Source organism: Gopherus evgoodei, chromosome 23, assembly GCF_007399415.2.
Source record: "Gopherus evgoodei ecotype Sinaloan lineage chromosome 23, rGopEvg1_v1.p, whole genome shotgun sequence".
In the NCBI taxonomy this organism is placed as follows: domain Eukaryota; kingdom Metazoa; phylum Chordata; order Testudines; family Testudinidae; genus Gopherus; species Gopherus evgoodei.
The window spans coordinates 5,266,691-5,293,470 of record NC_044344.1 but is presented as its reverse complement, the minus strand read 5'-3'; the positions used below and the strand labels follow the sequence as shown (position 1 = coordinate 5,293,470).

The 26,780-nt window shown below is 60.2% G+C and overlaps 2 protein-coding genes across 11 annotated transcripts in view; one reads left to right on the top strand and one right to left on the bottom strand.

Moving 5' to 3' along the window:
- Positions 1-775: 775 nt before the first annotated feature.
- OSBPL7 (oxysterol binding protein like 7) lies at positions 776-22,228 on the top strand. 10 transcript variants are annotated; one of them, XM_030541531.1, is made up of 24 exons: positions 776-841; positions 2,576-2,672; positions 9,360-9,521; positions 10,071-10,193; positions 10,941-10,994; positions 11,293-11,406; positions 11,671-11,793; positions 11,965-12,091; positions 12,280-12,383; positions 12,884-12,976; positions 13,379-13,508; positions 13,709-13,833; positions 14,469-14,576; positions 14,974-15,105; positions 16,700-16,781; positions 17,223-17,545; positions 18,000-18,137; positions 18,523-18,586; positions 18,833-18,911; positions 19,013-19,157; positions 19,408-19,555; positions 20,154-20,280; positions 20,443-20,551; positions 20,969-22,228. In XM_030541531.1, the coding sequence occupies exons 3-24, from the start codon at positions 9,423-9,425 to the stop codon at positions 21,482-21,484; spliced, it is 3,063 nt and encodes a 1,020-aa protein (XP_030397391.1). In that variant the 5' UTR covers positions 776-841; positions 2,576-2,672; positions 9,360-9,422; the 3' UTR covers positions 21,485-22,228. The 10 variants fall into 10 exon arrangements, with proteins under 10 accessions (XP_030397391.1, XP_030397393.1, XP_030397392.1 ...); XM_030541532.1 differs by lacking the exon at positions 776-841 and adding an exon at positions 1,130-1,766; XM_030541533.1 differs by lacking the exon at positions 2,576-2,672 and having other exon boundaries at positions 791-841.
- A 1,374-nt stretch (positions 22,229-23,602) lies between these two features.
- Positions 23,603-26,780, bottom strand: part of TBX21 (T-box transcription factor 21) — a 34,899-nt gene continuing 31,721 nt past the window's right edge. The window contains exon 6 of the mRNA XM_030541647.1: positions 23,603-25,904. Coding sequence (XP_030397507.1) covers positions 25,256-25,904 — 649 coding nt within the window. The 3' untranslated portion in view covers positions 23,603-25,255. The remainder of the gene's footprint in view (positions 25,905-26,780) is intronic.

The following is a 26,780-nucleotide window of genomic DNA, read 5'->3' as shown; positions in this document are numbered from 1 at the left end:
TCGCTTCTGCTGGTGCCTGCCCCACAGGTGCATGTTTGGGTCGGTTCTGCTGAGCCAGTGGCCCCCCCCCCCAGATGCGTGTTTGGGTCGGTTCTGCTGAGCCAGTGGCCCCCCCCCCAGATGCGTGTTTGGGTCGGTTCTGCTGAGCCGGTGCCGCTCCCAGGTGTGTGTTTGGGTCGGTTCTGCTGAGCCAGTGCCCCCCCCCCGGTGCGTGTTTGGGTCGGTTCTGCTGAGCCAGTGGCCCCCCCGTGTGTGTTTGGGTCGGTTCTGCTGAGCCGGTGCCGCTCCCAGGTGCGTGTTTGGGTCGGTTCTGCTGAGCCGGTGCCCCCCCCGGTGCGTGTTTGGGTCGGTTCTGCTGAGCCGGTGCCGCTCCCAGGTGCGTGTTTGGGTCGGTTCTGCTGAGCCGGTGCCCCCCCCAAGGTGCGTGTTTGGGTCGGTTCTGCTGAGCCGGTGCCGCTCCCAGGTGCGTGTTTGGGTCGGTTCTGCTGAGCCGGTGCCCCCCCCCCCGAGGTGCGTGTTTGGGTCGCTCGGTTCTGGGGGAGTCCCTGCCGCTCTTCCCCTCCCAACACTCTCCCGGGGACCTCCCAGTTGGAGAACAGGACCCTGCCCGGGAAGGCTGGAGCGGGCGCGTCCGGACCGAGCGGTTCCGGTCCCGGTCCCGGTCCCGAGTCCTCCACGGAGCAGGGGGGCAGAGCCGAGCCGCGACAGGCGCGATGGGGGATTAGGGGCGAGCGAGCCGCCGCCGCTTTCTTCCGTGTTCCGGCTTCCTCGCTGGGCGCGGATGCGGCCGGGCGAAGGCGGCGGGGCCGGCGCGGGGCTGGGGCTCCCCCCGCAAGCCTAGGTAAGGGGCCGCCCCGCGGGGCCGGCCGCGCCCCCCTTGCTCCGTGCCCCGGGGGGCGGCTGGGATCCGGGGCCAGCGAGCCGGGGCAAGTCCTCGCGTCTCCGGCACCCGGGGGCTCCCCCCTCCCAGCCCCGGGTAGAGCCTCCCCACGCTGGCTGGGGCGCAGGAGGATGGGGGTCAGGGGGTGGCTGGGCACGGGGGGGGCTCCTCGGATCCTGCGCTGGCATGGGCGGGGGTCTGTCCCTGCCTGTTCCCCCTCCAGCCCGCTCCAGGAAGGGGCTCTGGGGGGCCGGTGTGTAACAGGCTAGTTGCGGTGCGTAGCGACTGGCAGCCCCCGTCACGGACCGGGATCCTGGTGGGCTGGGTGCTGTCCTGGTGAGGGCAGCAGGGGACTGGCAGCCAGGACTCCTGGGTTCTATTTTCAGCTGGGGAAGGCAGTGCCGACTAGAGGTTAGAGCAGGGGACAGGCAGCCAGGACGCCTGGGTTCTGTTCCTAGTTCTGCCCCTAACTTGCTGAATGGCCCTGGGCAAGTCACTTCTTTTTTCCCCTGGCTCAGTTTCCCCCATTTGTAAAGTGGGGGTTATGTTGCTGGCTGAAGTGCCCTAAAGGAGGATGAGACAGTGTTTTGAACGTGCAAAGGGCCAATTATTAGTCGTCTTATTGGGCTGGGGTGTTGTCCTGCTGTCCAGCCCAATTGCAATTGCATTCTGCCTCCTTAAATTCCTCCTGCAGTTTCACTTGGGTACAGCCTTCTCCTTCCCTTCCTGCCCTAAAACTGGGGGGCAGAGTGACTGTTGAGCAGCCGCTGCGTTCCACCCCAGAAGCTGCTGCATTTCAGAATGCCTGGGTGAAGCGAGGCTCAGACGCTTCATTTGGGTGCATTCGCAAAGCCCTCTGAGCTGAAAAGCACCGTAGATGTCTCAGGTATTTTTAGCAGCGGCAGTGGGTGACATCCGAGTGGGTACGCAGATCTGATAGGTAGCGTTGAGGCGGCAGGCAGGGCGTGGAGGGAGATGGGACCTCCCCATGGCGCACGCCTCATCAGGTTCATTCACACATGCCTTGTGGCTGTTTGTGTGACAAACACAGGCTACGAGACAATCCTGGCCCTGAAGGGCTGATAGATCAGAGCAACAAGGGACCATGGGGCCAGATTTTCGGAGCACTCACTTGGCAAATCTGATTTGTGTCTGGTCCCACAACCGAAGCCCTCGGTCTAGTCTCGACTTGTCAGGTTGAGCCTCATTTTTGTGGGTCTTTATATAGAACAACACCTAAGGGACCCTGCCATTCCCCGCTGCCCTTAAACCCTTTGCAGGTCCTCCCTCATCTTTGCATATTCCCAACACAACACCTGTTTCCTGATTCCAGCACCCCCTCCCTCTGCCTGTACGGAGCCAGGCAGTCCGGACTTTGTGGCCTGTGGTCCATTCACAGATTTTCAGCCCGTGAGGTATGTGGTGGCTGAGCACAGCAGGTCACCCCCAAGGTAGGAGAGTAAAGAAGGAGATCTGCCCTCATGAGCTGCCTGCATAGGACTGAGTCACTGCTGGCCACGTGTAGGAAACAGTGAGGAAGCTGAATGAAGCGGGGTAGTGGGGGAGGATGGAGGTTGCACTCTGAACCCTGGCTGCCTGGCAGCTCCCAGCTCATTAGCTGTCAAAGGAAAGTTGCACTTGTCGTTGGAAGAAAGGCAAAAGAACTCACAGTGGTTTTTCTCCACCCGGAGTAAGAGTGACGCCGGGCCCTTCTCCAGCATTTTCTACTCAAGAATCTCAAAGTGCTTCATGGATGTTGGGGAGTCAAGACTGAAAATCCCATCTGAGGTGGGTCAGTATCGTTATCCCTATTTCAGATGGGGGAAACTGAGGCAAGGGGGGAAGGGAGTGACTTGTCTAAGGCGAGACAGTGGGTTAGTAGCAAAGCTGGGAGAGTAAATATATATATATGGTTCCAAGACACCCCTGCTCTAACCACTAAACACACTCTCCTCCCAGAGTTGGGATTAGAACCCAGGAGTCCTGGTTCCTTGGGCCCTTTGCACTAAGCACTAGACCCTACTGCTTTCCAGAGCCAGGGCTAGCACCCAGGAGTCTTGGGTCCTAGTCTCCTGCTCTAACCATTAGACTCGCTGCCAAAGACTTCTATACTTGTAGCCTCATCTGAATTTATATGATGGGTGGGTGTTTGTCTATATAATGTATTATTATTATTTGTATTATCATATCACCAAGGAGCCCCAGTCAGGGACCAGGACCGTGCGGAGCCAGTCGCCGTGCTATATATGTATTTACTCTCCTTTTGATGTTTCACGTGTTAGATCACATTTTAAAAAAAAAATAACATACTGAACAGAACTTTACTTGGAAAATGTCAGTTTCCCTCCAGTTGGGGTTGCATCTGGGTTTATGGTCAGCGTGTACTGGGTTTTGGTGACTGAGATTTCTGATGATATAAAAGCTGGAGCGTGGCTAATAAAAATTTTTGGGGTGGGGGGAGGTGTTGGTCCCCCTGATGCCGGGACCCTGTGATTAGGAGGTTCTCCTGTTGACTTCAGTGGCAGTCAGGAAGTACTGGGTTCTGTTCCCAGCTCTGCTGCTGACTTCCTGCGAGACCCTGGGCAAGTCACAGCCCTGCTCTGTGCCTCAGTTTCCCCTTCCACCCATGTCTATTCAGCCTGTGAGCTCTTTGGGGCAGGGACTGCCTCTTATTACATGCAGCACCTGGCACAATGGGGCTCCTAGGTGCTGCTGTCATACATCTCATGCTGCTTCCTGGTATTGAACTGAAAGTGGTGAGAGGAGGTTGTGCAAATGAGGGGCGAGGAGGGGGTGGAGGAGGGAAGGGTGGTGGGCCAGGAGAGATGGCGAGGAGGGGTGGGGGTCTGGGACCACGGCAGCTCTCTGTGTGGGGTGGAGGGGGCAGTAGGCAATGGTGGGGGGCTGGGCTGTGCCTGCCATTCCAGCTGGTGCTTCCTGGGGCTGGGAGGTGGAGGGGGTCGTTGGTAGAGGGGGAGGGCTGACATGGGTGTCAGGGGTGATCAGAGGAGATCAACCAGAGGAGGCAGAATGCAGTGTCCTGGAGAGACGGCTGAGAGGGTCTGGCCTGGGCTTGGAGCTGCTGGAGGAGGTAGGATCCCAGGCAGGATCCCAGGGAGAGTTTGGCCCTAGGTCCTCAGAAGTGTGGGAGGGACCGTTCAGTCCATCCAGCAAGTCCCCACCCCCATCCTCCTTGGGGGGCATTTGTGGCACCCACAGTGTGTCCAGGGCCCACATTTACTGCCTTTGTATCTTTCCTACTCCCTATTGTGGGCTTATTCTGGGGGAGATTTGGAACACTGTCTCCAGCTTTCCTGGGGGGCAGCGCGTGCTGCAGGGGTCGCAGCAGGGGACTTTGATTCAGGACTCCTGGGTTCCTTTCCTCACTCTGGAAGGGGAGTGTTCTGCAGTGGCTAGAGCAGCGGTCTTTGAGTCAGGACTCCTGGGTTCCTTTCCCGACTTTGGGAGAGGACAGCAGTAGAGCTGGGAGTCAGGAGACCTGGTTCTGTCTGAGCTCTGGGAAGGACGGATTGTGTGTCGTGGCTTATGCCCGGGGGGGCCAAAATCAGGATCCTAGAGTGTATTTCTGACTCCCACCACCCACTGGCTGTGTGATCTTGGACAGGTCACTTCCCCACTCTGTGCCTCAATTTCCCCCATCTGTAGTTTATTCCCCAGATCTCTGGGTGCAGATGATATAAACACAGAGGCCTACGAGCTGATGGGGAAGCTGAGAAATGCCCAGTGCTGAAAGGATTAAACCTTCCTGAGGCTTGGGAATGACCCTGTTGTCATAGCATCAGGGACAGGCAAGGTGTAGAACCCTGTTAAGCCCTCCCACCCATTCCACCCCGCCCTTGGCAGAAACACACAGATTTGTTTGCCAAGGGAGGGTGCAAAGGAGGAGGACAGGGAGGGCCATATGCTGAGTTTCCCCTCCCCCGCCATGCTCTCTCAACCTCACCAGACTTGCTTCCTCCCCGGGTCCCCACCTGGGCTCTGCTGAGGTTGTTAGGAGGGATCCTGCCGGGTGCCCGGGGTCGTGGCTTCTTGGGGAGCAGGAGGGTTATGGGGAGAAGCAGATGGGAGAGTCCTAGCGCTCCGGTGAGCGGAGACAACTCCATATCTCTTCCCCATGGGGTCAGCTGCGGGGTGCTGGGCTCTGAGGATGAGGGGTGAGGAGGCAGAGACATGGGGAACGGGGATGACAGTGATGGATGGACAGTCAAGCTGTGGAACTCACTGCCAGGGGATTTTGTGAAGGCCAAAACTAGAACGGGGTTCAAAAAAGAATGAGATCCATTCATGGAGGACAGGTCCATCAGTGGGGACTATTAGCCAAGACCGGTAGGGGACGCAACCCCATTCTCTGGGTGTCCCATAGCCTCTGACTGCCTGACGCTGGGACTGGACAACAGGGGTGGATCACTCGATAATTGCCCTGTTCTGTTCGTTCCCTCTGGGGCACCTGGCACCGGCCGCTGTCAGAAGACAGGACACTGGGATCGATGGCCCATTGGTCTGACCCGGCGTGGCCATTCCTACGGGCCTGTATGCTCGTGTGCAGCATCGCACCCCGTCAGAAGGGGCCATTAGATCATCTAGTCTGACCCTCCATACAGCTGCACCCATTAATGTTCATCCTGTATTCAATCCAAAGACTTCAATTCGACTAACTCATTTCAATCCTCCGGAGATTAAACTGCCTAGGCAGAGACTGAGGGGCCTCCACAGGGTTGGTCGCAGGTGGCTGTGCCCAAGGCTCATGCCATGGCAGGGAGTTGATCAGGTGTGATATGCCCAGGTGATCCTAGTGGGTGACCGGCGCCCTGTGCTGCAGAGGAAGGAGAATCCACCCCATGAGGTCCCTGCCAGTCTGCTGGGGTGGGGGGGGAAATCCCATACAAACCCCATACAAACCCCAAATCCAGCAACCAATCTGACCCTGAGCAGGTCAGCGGGACACGCCAGCCAGGCAGCTAAGACAGGATCACCGGCCCCCCTGTCCGCTGTCTCCAGCCATGGCTTTCTCTGATCCTCCTTCAGCGGCAAGCAATCCCCCCCCACTCCCACCCCTCAATACATCTAGTCGGGGATACTCAGACTGAGGCTAGGGAGCCGCAAGGGCTCTTTAAGGTGTCTCCTGGGCTCAGCACAGGATATTAAAACCCTGTGAGATTTAATTATTAACCGATCTAAGCTCCTAACCAATCAGGATGCTTTTCCTCTGTTATTAACCATTTGTAGACTACTTGGTCAGTCTATCTTGCTGTGAGAATTATGTGTCCAAATAGTAAATGAAGCCACAAATGCCCAGGGCTGGGGCTCTTTTGGGTAATGTTAATTTGGCTTCTGGCCCCCTGAGGTCGGAGTATCTCTGCTCTAGACCGGGGTAGGCAACCTATGGCACATGTGCCGAAGGCAGCACGTGAGCTGATTTTCAGTGGCACTCACACTGCCTGGGTCCTGGCCACCGGTCCGGGGGGCTTTGCATTTAAATTTAATTTTAAATGAGCTTCTTAAACATTTTTAAAACCTTATTTACTTTACATACAACAATCATTGTGTTCTATGTTATAGACTTATAGAAAGAGACCTCCTAAAAATGTTAAAATCTGTTACTGGCACGCGAAACCTTACATTAGAGTGAATAAATGAAGACTTGGCACAGCACTTCTGAAAGGTTGCTGACCCCAGCTCTAGACACTTCTGTCCTGCCTCGTGGGGAGGAGACGAAAGCTCCTGGCCTGAAAAGGGGGGGTGGGAGGTGAGAGAGACAACGGCCAGATCGGACCAGCTGAGCCTTTGTGCTGAGGAGGGTCTGTCCCCTCACTGGGGTGTCCTACTGCTCTCCCACAAACCCCTCTCGACTTCCGCTAGGTTTGCCCTCTCTAATCTTCTGGGGCCCGCCCTGTCCTCTATGAGTTCGCAACGATATTTGGTAACATTTCCGAGCTTGCTTCAGCTAGTTGCTTAAGTAGTGTGGGGTGAATTTCATCAGGCCCTGCTGGCTTGAATACATCTAACTTACCTAAATGTTCTTTCACCCACTCTTTTCTTCTTCTGGCTTGAGTTCCTGCCCCCTTGTTAATGTTAATTGTGTTCAGTATCTGGTCACAATTAATCTTTGTAATGAAGACTGAAGCAAAATAATAGGTTTCAGAGTAGCAGCCATGTTAGTCTGTATCCTCAAAAAGAACAGGAGGACTTGTGGCACCTTAGAGACTAACGAATTTATTTGAGCATAAGCTTTCGTGGGCTACAGCCCACTTCATCGGGTGCATAGAATGGAACATATAGTGAGGCAATATATATACATACAGAGAAGATGAAACTCCCACCTTTTCATGGTCTCTGTATGTGTGTATATATCTCTCTCCTTACTAGATGTTCCATTCTATGCATCCAATGAAGTGGGCTGTAGCCCATGAAAGCTTATGCTCAAATAAATTTGTTAGTCTCTAAGTACTCCTGTTCTTTTTGAAGCAAAATACATATTAAACACCTCAGCCTTCTTGATGTCACCATCCGCTATTAGCTCTCCTTCCCTGCCAAGTAGAGGACCTACACTTTCCTTTGGCATTCTCTTGCTCCTAATGTATTTATAGAACCTCTTCTTGTCTTTTATGCTCCTAGATGAGTTACACTATTAACTTGTGCCTTTGCCTTTTCGCTGTTGTGCCTACATGCTTGTGCCATTAGTTTATATTCATCCTTAGGCTGTGATTTGTCCACATCCTACTAGGCTGTAGATCCTACTAAAAAGGAGAGGATAGAAGTTGATCCTACTCTTTGTAGGATTCCCTTTTTGATTTTCAGGTCACTGAAGAGTTCCTGATGGATCCCTATTGGCCTCTCACTAGTCTGACTGTCTTTCCTTTGCACCAGGATAGTTGCAGAGCTTTGTGCCTCACTCTGGGGCCTGCTGGGTATTCTCCCCAGTTGTCTCCACTAGTTAGATGAGCCTCCAGTTCTGGCACTTCCGTTCCATGCCTCCTACCGTGGAGACGCTTCCATAAGCTAACGGCATCTCCCCCGAGCCCAGGGGATGGTCTCAAGTTGCAGTGGGGGACGTTTAGGCTGAGTATTAGGAAAAACTTTTTCACTCAGAGAGTGGTGAAGCACTGGAATAGGTTACCTAGAGAGGTGGTGGCATCTCCTTCCTTAGAGGTTTTTAAGGTCAGGCTTGACAAAGCCCTGGCTGGGATGATTTAGTTGGGAATTGGTCCTGCTTTGAGCAGGGGGTTGGACTAGATGACCTCCTGAGGTCCCTTCCAACCCTGATATTCTGTGATTCTATGGTTCCTTTGCTCGGCTGCAGCTTACATACGGTGTGCCAAGCAAATGCAGCTTCTCAAGCCTTCTGCATTGCGGTGAGATCTTGTAGGACTGTGGAAGAGTCTGCCAAGGAAAGTGGGGGAAGCTTTGTCCCCAGGGAACCTTAAAGCTAGACAGGACAGAGGGGCAGGAGTGTTGTCAGGAACAAGCCTGCCCTGGACTAGACGGGACCGAAAAGGTCTCTTCTGTGTGCAGCTCCTGTGACCCGCCATTCCAACAGAGAGCTCTCGCTTGCATTTCTGAGCAAAAAGGGAAAAGCCAAAGGGCAGGGTTCTCAGCGAGTGTAAATCAGCCAGTGTGGAACTGTTCTGATTTACCCCAGCTGGAGATCTGGCCCCATGAATGCAGTCAGGTGACACTGCACTGTACGTAACCCTGAGTTGAGCGGATCAGAGCTGGCTTGGCCACATGGCCCATGTCAAGTACTGTCTGAATCTTGTGGTCTCCATGGGAATAAGCTGGCTTTTAGCCCAAAGCCAGTCTTGGAAAGGCTCCTGCTTGCAAAATAAAAGTCCCAGGGGGTGTAGGGGTGATCATTGTTTGGGCAGGATGTGCAGTGTACGTCGGGGTACGTGCTTCCCTGGCCAGAGGTCCAGAGTTCTGACCTCTTAGCAAGATGAGAGTGAGGCAGAAGGGAAGGCACTGGGGTCTGACCGTGGCTGGATAAACCCTGAAGGCGAGATCCTGCATCTGCTTTAGCTTCCACTCCACGGAGCCCTAAGTGATCAGGATGAGAAATTTGCAAATAGCCCCTTGTCCGTAGATGTGTTAAAGATCCCATCACCCTTCTTGTAAGTGCAAGGGTGTTAGCTCCAGTGTCCAGGCCAAATTCCAGAACTGGACTGGAACAGAAGGGGGCTGCGGGTTGAGAGTGAGGATCATCAGTAGAGCTGGGCCGGGTTCGAGGGCTGGAATAGCAGGGGGGCTGTGGGTCGGGAGTGAGGCTTATGGGTAGAGCTGGGCCGGGTTCGAGGGCTGGAATAGCAAGGGGGTGCAGGTTGGGGATTGAGATGTCTGTCCCCGCCTGGAACCTGCCTGTCGTTCTCATGAGAGCTGCAGCTCCAGGAAGAGGGTCACAATGTCGCCGCAGCAGCACCGCTTCCAGGCCATAACAAGCCGGTTTTGGTTTCTGTCCCTGCAGGGGGGCTCCGAGCTGGAGATGAAGACGGTGGCCTGACACCATTCACGAGAGGGACCCCCAGCCATGGGCAGCCATGAGAAGGAGCTGGCCTCCCCCCGGAGGGCACCGGCACCGTCCAGGTCCAACAGCACCGTGTCTTCCAAGCACAGCAGCGCTCACCAGGTCCGGCATCTCTCCTCCTTCTCACCGACGCTCCCATTCCCTGCCCCAGGGACCAGACCTGGGCCGGGGGAGCCTCAGGAGGGGGGCGGTAAAGAGAAGGGCTGGTGATCTCACCCCAGAACTGGGTGCCCTGCCCCACTAAAGCGGGGCTGGCCAGCAAGGAGACATGTTTGCACCAGGGGTCTGACGCCGCCCATCAGTGACTTGGGAGCCAGGGATGTTCTCCGGGGCCCATGTTGCTTTAAGCTGGAGCAAAGGCAGGGACCAGGAAGAGGTCTGATGGGGAAACCAGCCCCCTGCTATCCCGCCTCGCAGTAGGGCACGGCCGTTTCCTAGTGCCGATTGGTGTTGGTACCCCCACAGCCCTAGGCAGTGTGTGTAGACAGAGATCATGGTCTGTCAGCCCGGTCATGCCAAGGAGCGCGTGTCCCGGGGCACTGAGGGTGCAGCGCAGGGGTTACTATACGACTTATCTCCCTTGGCGCCCAGGCGGGGCGGCATTGGGGCCTGTCTGTTCTCAGTCAGACCCCCCCCACCCGTGTGCTGCAGGGCTGTGAGTGCTGGGAGGTGGTGGACGAGCCCTGGGGCAGGATCGGGCCTAGCCAGGAGCTGGAGCGGCATGAGGGATACCTGCTGAAGAAGAGGAAGTGGCCCCTGAAGGGCTGGCATAAGGTGAGAAGGCAAAGGGGTGGGGGATAGAAAACCTCCCCCCTTCCGCAACCCGGCACCCCGCTGTCACTTCACGGCCTCCTTGCAGTGCAGCTGGGGGCCACCCCTCGTGGGGCAGGGGACTGGGGCTAGCTCTCAATCCCCACCCGCCTTGTCCTGGGCTCTGCTCTCATCTGGGACTGAGCCAGCCCTCAGCTGGGGGACTGCAAAGGGAAACTCAGGGCATGGCCCCAGCAGGGGTCGCTCTTCCCCACGCCGGCGCTGATTGAGTGCCCCAGCAAGGCCCTGCCTGCGTCCTCATAGAGCCCAGGGATGGAGGGTATTTGGCTAAGCTGGGGCGTTTGTTGACCCTGGTTTCCTTGGTCAGCTCCCAGCTTGGGTGGTTACATTCTGTCTCCAGGGGATTTCCCCCTGCAGCTTCATGATTCTCCTTCACGTCCTGTCCTAAACTGCCACACGCTGTTCAATAGCTTCCAGTCCAGGCCTGGCTGCATTTTGCGGCTCTGTGAGCTGTGGGTGGTGTGGCTATTAATTGGGTCCTGTGCTCCACCCCAGAGGTGGCTGCATTTCAGTGCTGGGGGAAGCGATTCCGGGATGTCGTTTGGAAGGTGCTTTGGCATCCTCTAGGCGCCTTGAATCCAGCATGTGAGTTGGGCTCCTGGGGGCAGATCATGCTGCCCTCTGCCCCCTGGCGTCCCCACCCTCTCCTGCCTCCTTCAGTCTCGTTGTCTTCTCCTCTTCCTCCCACAGAGATACTTTGTGCTGGAAGAGGGGATCCTGAAATATGCCACCACGCGCCAGGATGTGAGTACGGCACAGACAGGGGCCAGGATCAGTTGGCCTGGGGTGGGTGTGCTGGAGCCGGCTTGCAAGGACTCTGTGTTTAGAGGGAACCCTATGGATCGTGCCCCCATTTCACCACCATCCTTCTGCCCCAAGTGGGGCCGGTTAGGAAGGGGTCTCTCACTGGGGACCGTCCTTCCCCCGATCCAGGTGGGGCGAGGTGGGCGGGGTGGTGTACTGGGATGCGAGGGTGGAAGGGCACTGCCCAGTGCCGGTTCGCACCCCAGCTGACCCGGGCCTGCAACGCGTCCCCTTGCAGGTTCTCAAGGGCAAGCTGCATGGCTCTGTCGACGTCCGTCTGGCCGTCATGTCCATCAACAGGAAAGCGCAGCGCGTGGACCTGGACACGGAGGAAAACATCTACCACCTCAAGGTAGCGGAGCGCCTGGCTGGGGCACGGGGAGAGCGGGTACGGGAGGGAGAAGATGGGACGAGATGGGGGAGGGAGGAGACGGGACGTGGGGGTGGACAGGAAGAGTGGGTGGGGGGAGGGAGGAGATGGAGGACAGGGCAGATGGGGAGAGAGGAGTGGTGGGAGGGGGGTGGCCAGCACTATGGAGTGGGGTGTCTATGAGAGATGGGTCGTGACACATGTCCCGTCTCTCCCCTCACTCTCTGGGGTCTCCCCCTCCTGCAGATCAAATCCCAAGAGCTCTTTACCAGCTGGGTGACCAAGCTGTGCTCCCACCGCCTGATGGAGAAGCCCAAGTGCCCTGCACCCACAGGGGGCCCGGCCGGGCAAGTCCTGCCTTCCGCCCAGGTGAGCGCTGCCCGTCCACTTTGGGAGCACAGGAGGGAGCTGTGGGCGGGAGGTCATGGGAGACTCTGCCCCTTTGGGAGATGGAACTTGGGCGTCCGGGCCTCGCCCTCCCCCTATGGACATAGTCTTCCCCAGGGAGCTCCCCTAACCCCCTACCCCTGCATCCCCCAGGGCTACGGCTCCCGGAACCGTGTCCTGCCGTCAGACGGCACCCCGGCCCTGTCCACGCTGACCAGCTCCCGGGACAAGGTGAATGCCTGGCTGAAGGACAGCGAGGGGCTGGATAGGTGCTCGGCAGGTGAGAGGGCCGGGAAGGCTGGGGCCAGGGTGTGGAATGGGGGGGCTGTGGCACCCGAACTGAGAGGCTCTTTGGGCACCCTGTTCCCCTGCCTGAGCGATGGGGGCAGGGAGTGTGGCACCCACTTGTTCTCTTTCACCGTGGCTGCTTCTCTGTTTCTCTCTATACCTGCCCCCACCCCATCTCAGAGCTCTCTGAGTGCCAGGGAAAGCTGCAGGAGCTGAACAAGATGCTCCAGAGCCTGGAGACCCTGCACCGCATCCCGTCCGCACCCCTCATCTCCAACAGCCAGGTGACTGGGGGTGGCGTGAGGGCTGGAATGGGGGGGTCTGGATCCTTCCTTTGGGGCGGTGCTAGCCCTTTAGGGAGCTCAGCATCAGGGATACCCTGCCGGGCAGCTGGAGCAGTGCTGAGATCAGGGCCCGTAGTGCTGAGGGCGGAAAAGGCCTCAGATCACAAAGGGGAGCCCAGGGGAGGGATCGTGCCCTGAATCTATAGTGATGGGCTCTGCACAGGGTCCTAGGTGCAAAGGCATCCACATGGATGGCCTGGGTCTGAGCTTCCCATGGACTGTTGGCAGCAGGTGGGGCAGGGCAGCAGGGATGCAGATTCACTAGCCAGGTGCCATTGGCTGTTAACTGGGCCCTGTGCTTCACCCCAGAGGAGGCTGCATTTCACACTAGTGAGCAATCTCTGTGCACTGCTGCCACCTGAGTCGGCCCCTTGCCCCCCCCACCATCTGTGGTTCCTTCCCCTCTTGCCAGGGGGTCTCATGCTATCTCTTGGTTACAGACCTCAGCAGCTGCAGAGAGACCCAGAAAGGGGAAGCGAACCACCAGGATCTGGTGCACCCAGAGCTTTGCCAAAGATGACACCATCGGCAGGGTGAGCGGGGCCATAGGGAGGGCTCCAGCGTTGGCGGGAGGAAGGGGCTTGCTGCTTCGACTTTCCCCAGATCCATGCGGTGCTGGGTTCGAAGGGCAGAGGAAGGCTGGAGCCGGCCATAGGAGAAGGAGGTCCCCTGGCAAATGAGGGGGCTGGGGGAGGTCACAGCATGAGACCCTCAAGGTGTGGCCATGAGAGCCCAGATCCCATGTGGAGCAGAGTCAGGGCTTCCTGGGAGAGCCCCACCCAAGTCAGATTCATTACAGAGGAGCGGCCTAGTGGCTGGGGTCGGGGGTCTCTGAGGACAGCACTAAGCCCCTTGGGGGGGTCAGAGGTCATGCCGGTGTACGAAAGGGGGTGCTCTGCGGGGATCTAACCCTCCCCCATTCCGTGCTCCCAAAGGTGGGCCGTCTGCACGGCTCCGTCCCCAACCTCTCGCGCTACCTGGAGTCGAGCCAGAGCCAGCCGGCCTTCAGCCTCCCCCCGGAGTACAGCCAGCTGCAGAGGAGCTTCTGGATCCTGGCCCAGAAAGGTGGGATGGGTTGGGAGTGGAGGGTGGGGACAGGACATGGGACCTGTTGCTCAGAGGACACAAGCCGCCGTCCGGGGAGATGCCTAAAGCGCTTTACCTGGTCCAGCCACTCGGGGGAGGCAAAGCTCAGTGTCGGGTGAACGTGGGGGGCAGCCTGACCTTGTGTCCGTCCCTGCCCCCCGTCCCGACCCCTTCTCTAGTGCACGAGTCCCTCAGCAGCGTGGTGGCCGTGCTGACCGCGGAGAGGAATCGCCTCCAGGAGACGCAGCGGGCCCTGGATTTGCAACGTCAGGCGGGCGGCGCCAGGAATGCAGCCGCGGCTGGGGTAAGGCACCGGGTGTGCGTGGGCTACGCTCTGCACCCTCCCCCTCTGCCACCGTGGGGAGCTGCGGGCTGATCCCAGCTTTCCCCCCGGCTCCTGGCATCACGGCCCCCTGGGTGGGTGGCGAGTGGCAAGCCGAACTTGGCCGCTCTGGCTGAGATGTGTGAGTGGCTGCTGCTCGAGCTGAAGGATGAGGCTGCATCCATTAGAGGGAGACAAAGACCCAGGCATTTGTAGGCATTGGGTTTGCTGGGGTCCAGGCTGGAGCAGGTGTCCCCGGGTAGGAGATTCTGTGCTTCCCCTCCACCACCCGCCCCAGGCACCCACCACCATGGAGGTCCCGCTAGCTAACGAGATGGAAAAGCTCTGGGTCCCGGGTTCGAATGCCGCCTGGGGCTGTAGCGACTGGAAGTACGGCCCGTTGGGTGGCTCTGTACAAGGCCTGGCTGGGTGACTGAGCTCTCACCTGCTTTGGCAGGGCGGCTGGGGGCAGGGAAGGCTACGCTGTGCACCCATGATCAGCAGAACCTGGCAGGACCCGGCGGGGGTGCTGGGCCATCTGGGGGGACGGGGGGAGGAAAGGACGTGCTCCTGGGAACGGCCTCCCCCCAGCGTTCCTTTGGCTCCTCCTGGCCCAGGCTCCCTTGCACAACCCAGACCACGCGGAGTATCTGCGGCGTTTCCACTCCCTCTCCATCTCCTCCGACGCCATGTTCAACTCGTTCACCCCACTGCACCCGGACGAGGTCAGGTGCCCTCGGGGGCGGCGGGGAGGGGAGGGAATGAGGGGTGTGTGGGGGGATTCATGCCCCTCGGTGGAAATCAGAATCAGACGACAGAGAGAGTCCCCCCACCCCCCCGTTCCCTCTCCTGCCATGGCGGGCGGTGCCTGTGGGTTGATGCTGGGGCCATCAATGGAGCCGTGCAGCACTGAATCGCCCCGCAGATGGCTGTCCAGTCCTCTCTGGAGGGGGGGGTGTCTCTCTAGCGCTGCCCCTTCTAGCCAGTCCTGCTGCTCCTGCTTCCCTGGGGGGATCAAACCCGCCCCACTGTGGGGGGCTTAGGCCCTCTAGGTGCCCCCTGGCATAGCCCCCTGCACTGTCAGCGAAGGGTCATGGTGACTCCCCTTCTCCCCCCTCGTAGCCTGACGCCCACTTGGCCAAGGGACGGGAGCAGCAGCTGTCCAACCGCAGCATCGTCTCGCTCTCAGACTCTCACACCGAGTTCTTCGACGCCTGCGAGGTCTTCCTGTCCGCCAGCTCCTCCGAGAACGAGGTGAGGGGCAGGGCTGGGGGGATCCCCGCGGCAGGGCCGTCCTGCACCTGATCCTGGGCCCTGCTGCCCTCTGCTGGCTGGGTTATGTCAGGCGTCTATTGCTTCCCTCTGGGGTCCTGTCAGTGGGGTCGACACACTGATGCTGATGTGGTGGCCACCTGACAGCTGTGGAGTCGAGACAGCGGTGGTCCCGGGTCAGTTATACCTGGCACAGGTCTGAGCAGCGAGACACACAAAGGTATACGCACCTCTGGCCATGCAAACACGCACATGTACCTGTGCGCACAGCCGTGCACAACCACTGCATGTGTACGCACAGCCGTGCCCACCTCCGCACACGCAGAGACACACAGCAGCCATCGTGTACGCGGGCACACACAGCCATCCCCACATCTGCACCTGTGTCCCCTCACAACAGCCACGCCCGCAGGTGCGCACAAGGACACACCCACACAAGGTGCCAGCATGGCCATCTGTGTCACAAAGTTTAGACATCCCGGATGATGCTGTGGGAGGGGCTAAGAGAAGGGGGAGGGACTAGGGAAAGTGGGTGGAGCTAGAGGAAGCCATCCCATGCAAAAGCCCTGGGCTTTTCTGTCCTTGGCTGGGTTTGGGGTTTGTCGCACTCACCTGGCCTCTCTCTGTTCTCTCTTCCGCCCTCCTCTCGCCCTGGCCCAGCCGCTGGCTGAGAAGCCCCTTCCTCCCCAACCCCCCCGTTCATCCTCATGAGCTTTTACTTGTGTCTCGTTTAGACACAATCTTGGTGCATAGAACCGTTATCCTAGAAAGCACCCCCTAGCTCCCACTCTGCCTCTCCCCCACTCCCCACTTCTCCCCCTTTAAACCCCCTCTCCACTACCCCCCTGGCCCCCCTCCCACAGATCCTTGGTCCTCCGCTACTGAACTCCCAGCTCCCAGATAACCCCTCTTTCCCCACCATCTCTGCCTCCACTTCCTCGATTCTAGCCACCTCCTTCTGGGTGGGTCCGACTTGTCTTTCCCCCTGTGGGCTCAGTCGTGTCCCCAACCCTGAGGAACCCTCGCACCCCGGTTCTAACCGCCCTCTCCCCCCATTTCTCACCCTTAAGAAGCTCCTAACACCCTATGCAGTGCCCGACCGGGCTGCTATCCCGCGCCCTGCCCTCTGGCTGTTAGAAACCCCGTTCCCTTCCTGTGTCTAGTGGGGGACACAGGGCCTGGAGACCTAGACAGCCCCCCACCCCGCCCTGTCTGTGCTTTGGGGCAGGGGAATTCTGGCTCCCGGGGACTTGGGCTCCCAAATTTGGAGTGGGGTAGCAGCCAAATGCAGCTGGAGGCCAGTACATAGCCCTCTGCCCCTGCATTCTCCGGATCCTGGGGGCTGCTCCCCAGCCGGCCTGGCCAGTGGGTCTGACTTGTGGCTAATCCCATGAGCAGCTCCAAGGGTGGGGGATTTTGCCCCTGCGGCTCTGGAGGGGGCATGTTGTGCTTTAACTGTCTCTCCCGTCCACGCAGCCCTCGGCCTCCCCCACCCCCACTCCAGCTCCCGTCGTCCTGCCCCAGTCCCAGTCCCGTAGTTGCCAATCCGGCTTCTGTGACCTTTCTGCCCCTCCAGGCCTCCGATGACGAGTCCTGCATGAGCGAGGCCACCAACAGCCTCTCCGATGAGGCCGGGGGGGACAGGGGCTTCCAGAGAGGTATCAACCCCGGGGGGGGGGGATCACCAGGGATTAGGGAGAGGTGCTGGATGATGTGGGGGGCAATGGGGAGGGGGAGAAGCTGGGGGCCGATGGCTGGAGAGAGGTTGGGGAGGGTGGGGAGAGGGGGAAAGTTTGGGGGGGTGATGGCTGGGGGGAGGGGGATGGGTTGGGGGGCTGATGGCTGTGGGGAGGGAAGCAGGCTGGGGGGCCGATGATTGGGGGAGAGGGAGAAGCCGGGGGCAATAGTTGAGGGAGGGGGGCAGGCTGGGGGGGCCGATGGCTAGGGGGAGGGGGAGAAGCTGGGGAGCAATAGCTGAGGGAGGGGGGCAGGCTGGGGGGGCCGATGGCTAGGGGGAGGGGGAGAAGCTGGGGAGCAATAGCTGAGGGAGAGGGACGGGTTCAGGGGAGGGCCCAGGTGACTCTCACATCTGCCCCCAGCAGGCCGAGGCGCGGCGGATGGGGGGTCTGCGCCGTGCGCATCCGAGCCGGGAGGGGGGGCACTGCCGGCGCCCCTGCCCCTGCCCGTGCTGCTGCCCACGAGGCTCCCGCACCGGAACTGCCTGCCGGCCCCCAGCGTCCCCGCCGGCGACGTCAGCCTGTGGAACATCCTGCGTAACAACGTGGGCAAGGACCTGTCCAAGGTCTCCATGCCGGTGCAGCTCAACGAGCCGCTCAACACGCTGCAGCGGCTCTGTGAGGAGCTGGAGTACAGCACCCTGCTGGATGCCGCCAGCCGCTGCGCCGACCCCTGCGAGCGCCTGGTATGGCCCCCGCCTCTGCCCCTGCCCCCAAGCCCTCTGCCCCGCTCTCACCAGAACAGGCCAGTTCTTGGGGGTCTCTTCTTTGGCCTAGCGCGTCGCTGGGGGTGGGGTTCATGGGAAGAGGTAAAAGCCATACAGTGCTGGCTGGCTGGCCATATTCCTTCCTGACCCCTCCAGCTCAGGCCCTGAAGCATGAGGGTCAAAGGCCCAGGCAGCTCCTTCCTCAGCCGTTTGTCCTCATTCCTAGAAATGGCTAATCCATTTGCCCTGCAGCAGGGAGTTCCACCCATTCATAGCCCTTACCTCATGGTCCCACCTCCACTAGATGAATGGAACCCATCTCTCCCCGTAGCTGCTCCTCCACCCTCTTAGCTCTGCTCACAGCACCACCTGCCCTGGGGCCTGGGTGTTACGGCTGGATATGGCCCAGGCCCCAGTGACTCTCTCCCCCCAGGTCTGCGTCGCTGCCTTTGCTGTCTCTGCCTATGCCTCCACCTATTACCGTGCAGGCAGCAAACCCTTTAACCCTGTCCTGGGCGAGACGTATGAGTGCGTTCGGCCGGACAAAGGCTTCCGCTTCATCAGCGAGCAGGTATTCAGCTGGCCGGCCAGGCTTGGGGGGAGGGACACAAGGACAGGAGTCAGCCACAGTAACAAACTGACCCTGGATATGACACCCCTGTCCTCTCCTGGGCGGAATCCAAACTGCCTGCTGCGTGTGTCATGAGCACTGTACTGCTCGCAGCTGGTGGAGATTCGCCTGGCGTTACTTTTCGTCTCCCCTCCCAGAAGAACACACAGAGGAGCACGGAGGAGAGGTGTCTGTAGCTGAGAACGGAGATGGGGGTGGGGGCTGCAGAGCAGAGAGAGAGCGCTCTTGTGAAGAGGGCGGGGGGATTGCACCCTCCCCCAGCCCCAGCTCTCCAGACAGAGGACTCAGCTGCGTGGCTCTTCCTTTCTCTCCCCACTGCATGCAGGTTTGCCACCACCCACCCATCTCCGCCTGCCACGCAGAGTCAGACAACTTCATCTTCTGGCAAGGTGAGCACCAGGGCCTCGGGGCTGGGTCAGAACCGCCCGGACAGAGGGATTCTTTGCCCTTTGTGCTCAGGGATTCAGGACCAGGGGCTGGGTCAGAACTGCCCGGCCAGTGGGATTCTCTGTGCTCACGGCTGCTGGACCAGGGGGCTGGGGGTGTGTCAGAGCCATGCGGGAGGAGTGCTCAGGAGCGCGGGTTTGGGTCAGAACCACCCTGAGCACGCTACTGTCTCTCTCTACTCCCTCCAGACATGAAGTGGAAAAATAAATTCTGGGGCAAGTCCCTGGAGATCGTTCCCGTGGGGACTGTGAACGTCAAGCTGCCCAGGTGAGTGACCCCTGGGGCTGGTGAGCCCCTGCCCTGTGCCCCTGCCCACCCCCACGGTGCCTGGCCCCTCCCCTCCCAGTTACTGTCTCTCGCTGGCCAAGGTTCGGGGACCACTTCGAGTGGAACAAGGTGACGTCCTGTATCCACAACATCCTGAGCGGGCAGCGCTGGATCGAGCACTACGGCGAAGTCCTGATCCGCAACGTCAGGGACAGCAGCTACCACTGCAAGATCACCTTCTGCAAGGTAGGGCGGGGCCGGGCCCCACAGCCCCCCGTAACCCCCACGCCTCCCCTCTAGCCTCCCACCCGAGAGTGGGGCCGGGCGTCACAGCCTCCTCGTCCCCCATGCCTCCCCTCAGCCTCCCACCCCCTAGAGCAGGGCCAGCCTCCCAGCCCCCCACGGCTCCCACACCTCCCCTCCAGCCTCCCGCCCCAGCCTTCTTTCCCCCAACCCCCGCGAGGCGTCTTCTCCCCCCTAACCCTTCCCTCCTCAGCAGGCCCGTTACTGGAGCTCCAGCGTGAACGAGATGCAGGGGGCCGTGCTGAGCCGCGGGGGGCAGGTGATCCACCGGCTCTTCGGCAAGTGGCATGAGGGGCTGTACCGCGGCGCGCCTCCGGCTGGGCAGTGCCTCTGGAAACCCAGTAAGGAACCCAGGGGAGGGGTGGGGCAATGCTGTCCCTTCTTGCTGGGGTGGGCCTTCTTCCTGGAGGGACCGGTCTTCTATAGGGGACTGGATAACCACCCCCTGCAGGGACAGACCTCCCCACCTCCTACGGGCCGGCCCTCCATAGGGGACTGGGAAACTGCCCCCCTGCAGGGACAGACCTCCCCACCCCATAGGGGCTGGCTCTCCATTGGAGACTGGGAAACTGCCCCTGCAGGGAGAGACACCTCCCACCGCATAAGGATCAGCCTTTGCTAGGAGTGGAACATCACACCTATAGCTCTGGACTCCTTTGGGGGATGAGGGGGGTGCTGGCCTCTGCAGGGACAGCGCACCCCCAAAGGGACCTGTGGGCAATAGCCCTGCACCCTTATTACTCTTATTGCACATGAGCTTTGGGGGGCCCCAGGCAGGACCCCCAGTCTAGGCTGTGGTGGAGCATCCCGGCTCCCAGCCTCACGCCCAGTTCTGATCTGCGGGCCCGTCCCAGGGGAGGTGCTATCCGAGGGTGAGGGGTTGGACTGGGAGGGGTGCTCAGAGGCCGGCTCTGTGTGTCTTCCCCCCACCCCCCACAGACCCCATGCCCCGAGAGCTCGAGAAGAACTATGGCTTCACGCAGTTCGCCCTGGAGCTGAATGAATTGACGCCGGAGCTCAAGCATTTCCTGCCCTCCACGGACACGCGGCTGCGCCCTGACCAGCGGTGAGTGTCCCCCTTCCCCAAGACGGATCCGTCTTCTGATTTGCTGGGTCTCGCAGGCTCAGGGTGGCTCAGATCTCGGGCTCTGCGGCGGGGGTGGTAGAGGGGTATAGCTGAGACCCCACAGCTCATTGTGGGAGTGATTCCACCCCCCCACCATCCCAGGTATCTGGAGGAAGGCAACGTGCAGGCGGCAGAGTCCCAGAAGCGCCGGATCGAGCAGCTGCAGAGAGACCGGCGCAGGGTCATGGAGGATAACAACATCTTCCACCAGGCGCGTTTCTTCAGGTACCGGCTGCCTGCCCGGCCGCTCCTGAGAGCCACCTCCCTGCCCCGCTCTGAGGAGGGGACCCAGGGCCTGCAAGTGGGTCCCTAGGGTGCTGGGCACCGCTCCGCGGTGTTGTGGGACCCCCGGGTCCTGGCTTATGCCAAAACCACAACGTGGTCACAGGAAACTGGGGTCTGGGAGGGGCCTGAGCCTTAGAAATGAGCAGGAAGCTGAGCAGCCCCTGGGATATTTGGGGATATTTGCGGGGAAGCGAGTGGGGTTTGGGCCTGGACGCTGGGCCCAGGTTAGTCGCGAGGCTCCGTCCACAGTTGTTTGCCCGGCTCTTTGAGGCGCCCCTGGGGCTGAGTCCTGCCCCGGTGAAGCCAGAACTCCCTGTCTCTGACCACATCCTTCCCTCGGCAGGCAGCAGACAGACCCTGGCGGCAAGGAGTCCTGGGTCAGCAACGACACCTACTGGAAGCTGCGGGCAGAGCCTGGCTATGCCAACCTCGACAGCCCCGTGCTGTGGTAGCAGCGGGCATCCCGGGGGCCGCCCTGCCTTCCAGGCACATAGGGACTAGTGGGCAGGGTCTGGGGGCACCACAGCGCTGGACATATGCAAGGAGGGCAGGGCACTGGATCCCAGCTGCCCCCTCCGGGGTCTGCTGGGACGTTAGGCCAGGTGCCGCGGCAGTGCCCCCCCGTGAACAGGGTGTGAAAGGTGTCCTGGCCCTTCCCGGGTCCACCCTGCTCCCATCCCATGCCCATCGCTGCTGTCTGCTGGCTGGACAGCCTGCCCCTGCTGGCACCTCGAGGACTGCTGGGGGTGCCAACCCCTTGCACGTATTTCTGCCTTCCCCCCACAGGGGGCACCATGATCTGGTGGGGGGGGGGAGTGGGAGGAAGCTTTTATTTTTCAAATTCTTTGTATTAATTTAAACAAAACTGTGCAGACAGGGGCCTGAATCCGGGCAAGTGAACTGCAGCAAATGAGACTGTGTGCATAGCAGGGGGCCGGATCTTCCTGCACGGAAAAGCCATTCCTCAGCATAGCCCTGGCCTTGGAGCCGGGAGCAGCCAGGCGATGACCTGAGCAGCTGTGTTACCTAATGGTTGGACCCAGGACTCCTGGGTTCCATTCCCAGCTCCAGGACGGGCGTGGAGTCCAGGGGTTAGAGCTGAGGAGATTTGGGAGGTTTGGTTCCAGGCTCACCCAGGGCTGTACGGATGGGTGAGGAGTGGGGCAGGACGTGGGCGTTAATGACTGACGGTCCGTAGAGCCATCGTGCACCCATCTGTTCCAGGGATGGCGTGTTCTGTGCCGGTGAGCTGGGAGTTGTTCTCCTTGGGCCCCTGAATCTGCTCAGGGCCTTTGGCAGTCCTTTTCTTCCGTTTTTGGGAGGCCGTGGGGGGCATGTTCAGAAAGCACCCCTGGGGCTCTGATGCTTTGGGGGGTGTCCTGGGAAGAAGCTGCTGGAGTGCTCCCGTCACTTACCTGCAGGGAGCAATGTGGAGCTGGGAGGAAGGCGGCCAGCATGGGGGGCAGGGATCCCCCATGTGGCTTGGGGTCAGCCTGCAGGTGGGCAGACCCTGCGCCCTCCCTCCAGGCCCCGTCTGGCTGGGTTTGGCCATTTCTTTGATGAAACATTCCACACTTCTAATAAAGGATCTGGAAGAGCCTGAGTGGTGAGTCTCCTTCACCATCACCCCCTGCCCCACCTTTCCTCTCCCCGACCCACCTTGAGGGGAGGTTCTTCCTCTCTGCAAACCAGGCCCCCTCCAGCCCACTCATGGGCTCCTGGCTCCAGGGTTCTTTCCTTCCTGCAACACCAGTGGTTTCAGACAGCCTTAGCGAGTGCAGGAGGCTTCATTTGTTCATGTGGCCTAGGGGTTAGAGCAGAGGGGCTGATAGCCAGGCCTCCTGGGTTCTGGTCCCAGCTGCTAGACAAGAGTAGGGGCCAGGGGTTAGTTGAAGGAAGGGGGTGGTAGTCGAACTGAGGCCTCCTGGGCTCTGGTCCCCATTTTGCCCCCAGATACAAGTCACTTGTCGGCCTGTTTCCTCACCAGGCTGCCTAGAGGTAAGTCACTAGTGAGAAGTGCTTGGAGATCCCCAGCTGGAAGGTGCAGGAGCCAGGCAGGTTTCCTGGTGCACGCCCAGCAGGGGTTGGCGTGTTGCACGGCACCTGTCAGCGTATGAGCACAAGGGAGTGGGGGCCAGGCAAGCTGCTGCCACCCTGGGTATTGGGCCAGGCCTGCTGAACAGGTTGGGGCTGTGAGGCGTTAACATCCCTAGGTGGGGTGCACCCTCCATCTCCCCCCCCCCCCGAAGGCTGCTGCCCATGGCTGAGATGGGGCCTGGCTGGCCTGGGGGGGGCTGCAGGCTCCCTGCCTGGCTCTGAGTGGTGATCAGCTCACTCCACCTAGGTCAGTGCCTCCCAAAGGGCTGGGCTCGCACCCCTCTCCCGCAGTCACATCCCTCGGTTCTCACGCGCATCGTACGCACGCACCCACTCAGCGCCATGTGCTCAGCCGCAGGCCCTGAATATACAGCCCCACCCATAGGTGCCCATGCAGTGACCCCTACGCTCAGCCAGCCACTTGTGCCAACCCCTCAACACACGGTAGTGCAGGTGGGCAAAAGCATGCATTGCACACACCCCCTCACAGGCATGCCCTGCACACTTGCTAGGCACAGGCCTGCACGGCTGCCTGCTCATTGCACCCACGTGTGCCTCTCATGCATGGCTGGGGTTGCACATGGGCGCAGCCAGCCAGGCACTTGCACACCCCTTACACACAGGTGTGTGTGTGTGTGTGTGTGTGAGAGAGAGAGAGAGACGTGCTCTGCAAGTCTCACACACACACACAAGTATGTGTGACCACATGCACGCATTGCATCCAGCTCTCTCTCTCTCTCACACACACACACACACACCCCTCCCCTAGAGTGGCACCTGGTCCCATCCAGCCAGGCTCAGCTGCAGCAACCACCCCCTCCCCCCCCAACACATCTGCCCCCTCCTGCATGCACGGTGCAGCCAGGTCTCTGGTGCTCACACATACACAGTGTAGGCACCAGGGCTTTACAGTTTATTTAAAGAAAGTCTTAAGCAAAAAACAAATCACGGTGAACGTGTAGATTCTGTACATAGGTCAATAAATATTTTCCAAAGTAAAGATTTTTTCTTAAAAAAACACCCTCACCCCCTCCAACCACACCCCCCCCCACACCCCCCGCCTGGAACAGACCCGCTCGTTTCGCTGCCTAGGCCGGGCAGCATGTAAACAGTTTGGGCAAGCGCAGCAGGGCTGCGGGTGGCCCGTGCCTGCAATGGGAGGCAGCCCGGCGTGGCAGGCTGCAAGGAGGGCCGGGCCCGCTACTAACAGGCTGGCACCGTCCTCTGATTGTCTGGCTGGAGAAATCCACCTCCAGTGTTCCCAGGCTAGAGGCTTCAGATATTGCAGGTCTGGGACATGCCCCAAGGAGGGGAGAAAAATAACATTTAACTAAACCCCCCTCCCCCTGAATCATTAGGTAGCCGAGTGGTGGAAGGTTTCGGGGGCAGGATCCCTGCCGTTTGGGAACTGGAGAACAGAGCCCCCCCGGAAGGCCAGGAGCTGGAGTGCAAAGGGAGGGGGCTGGTTCACACAGGGCTGCCCTGCCCTGCTCTGAAATGCTGCAAGATCCATGAATATTTCTGGCTGATGCCCCCTCTCCCTCCCCCCCCCAGCCACCTGCGTGGTTTGGCACCTGCTTGCAGGGGGCTGCACTGGGCATGGACCAGGCCTCCATCACGCCCAAACCCTCTGCACGCTTGAGGGGACGGGGGGTGGGGGAAGGTGCCTGCTGCAATGGGGGAAAATGAGACTGCTAGGAGGGTGCTCCCTCCACCACTGGTCGCCACCGGAGGGCAGCAGCGAGCAACAGGGGGGAAGGAGACCTAATGTGCCCCTGTGCCCAACCCACCCTGGCCTGGTTGGAGGAGGGGGAGAAGCGGTTGGCAAGACAGGCACTCTGGGCATCAGTGATAAGCAGGGTGGGGCCAGACCTGCCGCTCTCGCCCGCTGCTGCCCCTGGCTGGCTGCAGGGTAACTGCATTGTTGGTGCTTTGGGGGAAGGAGGGGGTGCCCTTGTTGGGTGTTTGCCTAATTTAATAGAGGGGGAGTGTGTCAGGACACCAGGGAAGAAGCACGCCCATGCGCACAGGCGTGTGCATTTTTCTCTCACATGTGAGCCCCCCTGTGTATGTGCAACCGCTGCAGGTGAATAGGCACGTGCAACAGTGTGCAGCCATGTGCTTGTGTGTGACTGGGGTGTGGGTCAGTGTGTAAATGCACACGGGTGTGAGCACCTCTGGGGCTGCCTCCTCCCCCCCGTACGCGACTGCGCACACTGGCACAAGAGGGCGTTTGCACACATGCCAATGCACAAACATGGGCCAGCAGGGCCCAGCCTCGCACGCGCGTGCACACACACACACACGCCAACGACCTGTAACATTTGTGTGGGCAGGGCTCGAACTGTGCTCGCAGGGGGCGAAGTCACCCACAGAAGCTTCCCCCCCGCACACCTTCATCTCTGCTGCGCCTGTCTGCAGCAACCGCCCCCCCCAACCGTCACACCCTTTCCCTGGGGACACCTGATATGATTTGGGGGGCAGGGGAGCTCCAGCCCATCAGCACCAGGAAAACGCTCCCTCCCTGCCCCCCTCAGTTGCCGTAGAACCCGTAGTAGCCGGGGTCGGCGCCCCCGTCCTTGTCGTACAGGTCCCCGTTGCGGGCGGGGGGTGAGCTCTCGGCGCTGGAGGCGTAGGGCGACACCCGGCGCCGCTTGCACTCCGCCTCGAACAGGCCCGAGTCCGAGGAGTCCACCGACTTGACCGAGGCCGGCTCGGCCCAGCCCTCCGCCTCCTTCCCCTTCTCCTCGCCGGCGGGAAGGGGCCTGATATCCCGCACGGGCCGGAACCAGCCCAGCGTCCCGGGGCTGGGCTTGGCGGGTGGCTGCCAGGCGGCAGGCGGCGAGCCAAAGGGGTGGGGCTCCTGGTAGTAGGGCAGCGTGGCGTGGGGCGAGGCCGGCAGGGGGAAGGCCTTCACGCCGAAGGGCATGTACTTGTTCCCGCTGTAGCTACCCTCGTAGGCGCTGTAATCCAGGGGGGCAGCGGGGGGCTGCTGGGAGGTGAAGTACCAGCGGGGGGGATCCTTGTGCTGCAGCGGCTCCCCGTTGTAGTAGCGGCTCTGGGGCAGTGGGTACTGCTCGTGCAGGAAGGATGGGAAGCGGCTGCCAGGCAGGAGCTGCTGGCAGCTGGTGGCGTCGGGCGGGGATGGGGTCACGCGGTCGCCCTCTGCCGTCGTGTACATCCTGGGGGGGGCAAACACAAAGTGGGGGTCAGGCAGGGCGTGGAGAGGGTGCCCTGCGGCACCGGGGTTGGAGCTGGATGGCTGGTCGGGAGGTGGCACCTGGTGCCTCAGGTTAGGCTCCAGCCCTGGCTGGCTTCAGCTGAGCTCTGGTAACTGAGCCAAGTTTGTGGGGGTCTCAGCCCCGTTCCTGGCTGGGCATCCCTGACCATCGCCGTCCCTCCCCGCATGCTGGCAAGCTCAGCAGAGGCCCCAGGCCCCGGCAGGTGAGCGACAAGGTTCCCTCTCCTTTTTTTCCCCCACGTGCACCACTATTGAGGTACGGTGGGGATGCGCGCCAGCCGTAGAAACAAAAAAACTCAAGAGAATCGCGCTGTTTAAAACGTTCCCAGAGGGATGATGACTCCAGCCCGGACAGGCCGTTGAGAATGAAAGAATTAAAACTGAAGCGTAAGAGAGAAATGAAACACTCAAGTAGCACTTGGAAAGAATAAACTTACAGCGAATGTGTGTGTATTGCAGGAAGTACCAAGAAGGAACAACAACAGCACAAGTATGTGTTGGGAGGGAGAGGGGTGTGTGTGTGTGTGTGTGTGACTCTCTCTCTCTCTCTCACACACACACACACACACACACACACACACACACACACACACACACACACACACACACACACGTGTGTCTCTTCCCGCTGCAGCTCTGGGAAAGAAGTGTCTCTCCCATCCCCACCGCAGCTCTGCATGCCCAATGTTTGCATCAGTGACCCCCTCTCTGCCCTGCCCACCAACACCCTCTGAGCACTGGGGGGTGCCAGGCAAATGGGGGCCTCGGAAACACCTGGCAGTGACCCGCCCCCTGGCCCATGGCTGGGCTGGCCTCG

What these genes read in the sequence shown, in the direction of transcription:
- OSBPL7 (XM_030541531.1), top strand. Translation starts at nt 9,423, where the DNA reads ATGGGCAGCCATGAGAAGGAGCTGGCCTCCCCCCGGAGGGCACCGGCA. An exon ending in AGCACAGCAGCGCTCACCAG is followed by an intron (nt 9,522 to 10,070) that starts GTCCGGCATCTC and finishes CGTGTGCTGCAG; the next exon opens with GGCTGTGAGTGCTGGGAGGT. An exon ending in TCCGCTTCATCAGCGAGCAG is followed by an intron (nt 18,138 to 18,522) that starts GTATTCAGCTGG and finishes CACTGCATGCAG; the next exon opens with GTTTGCCACCACCCACCCAT.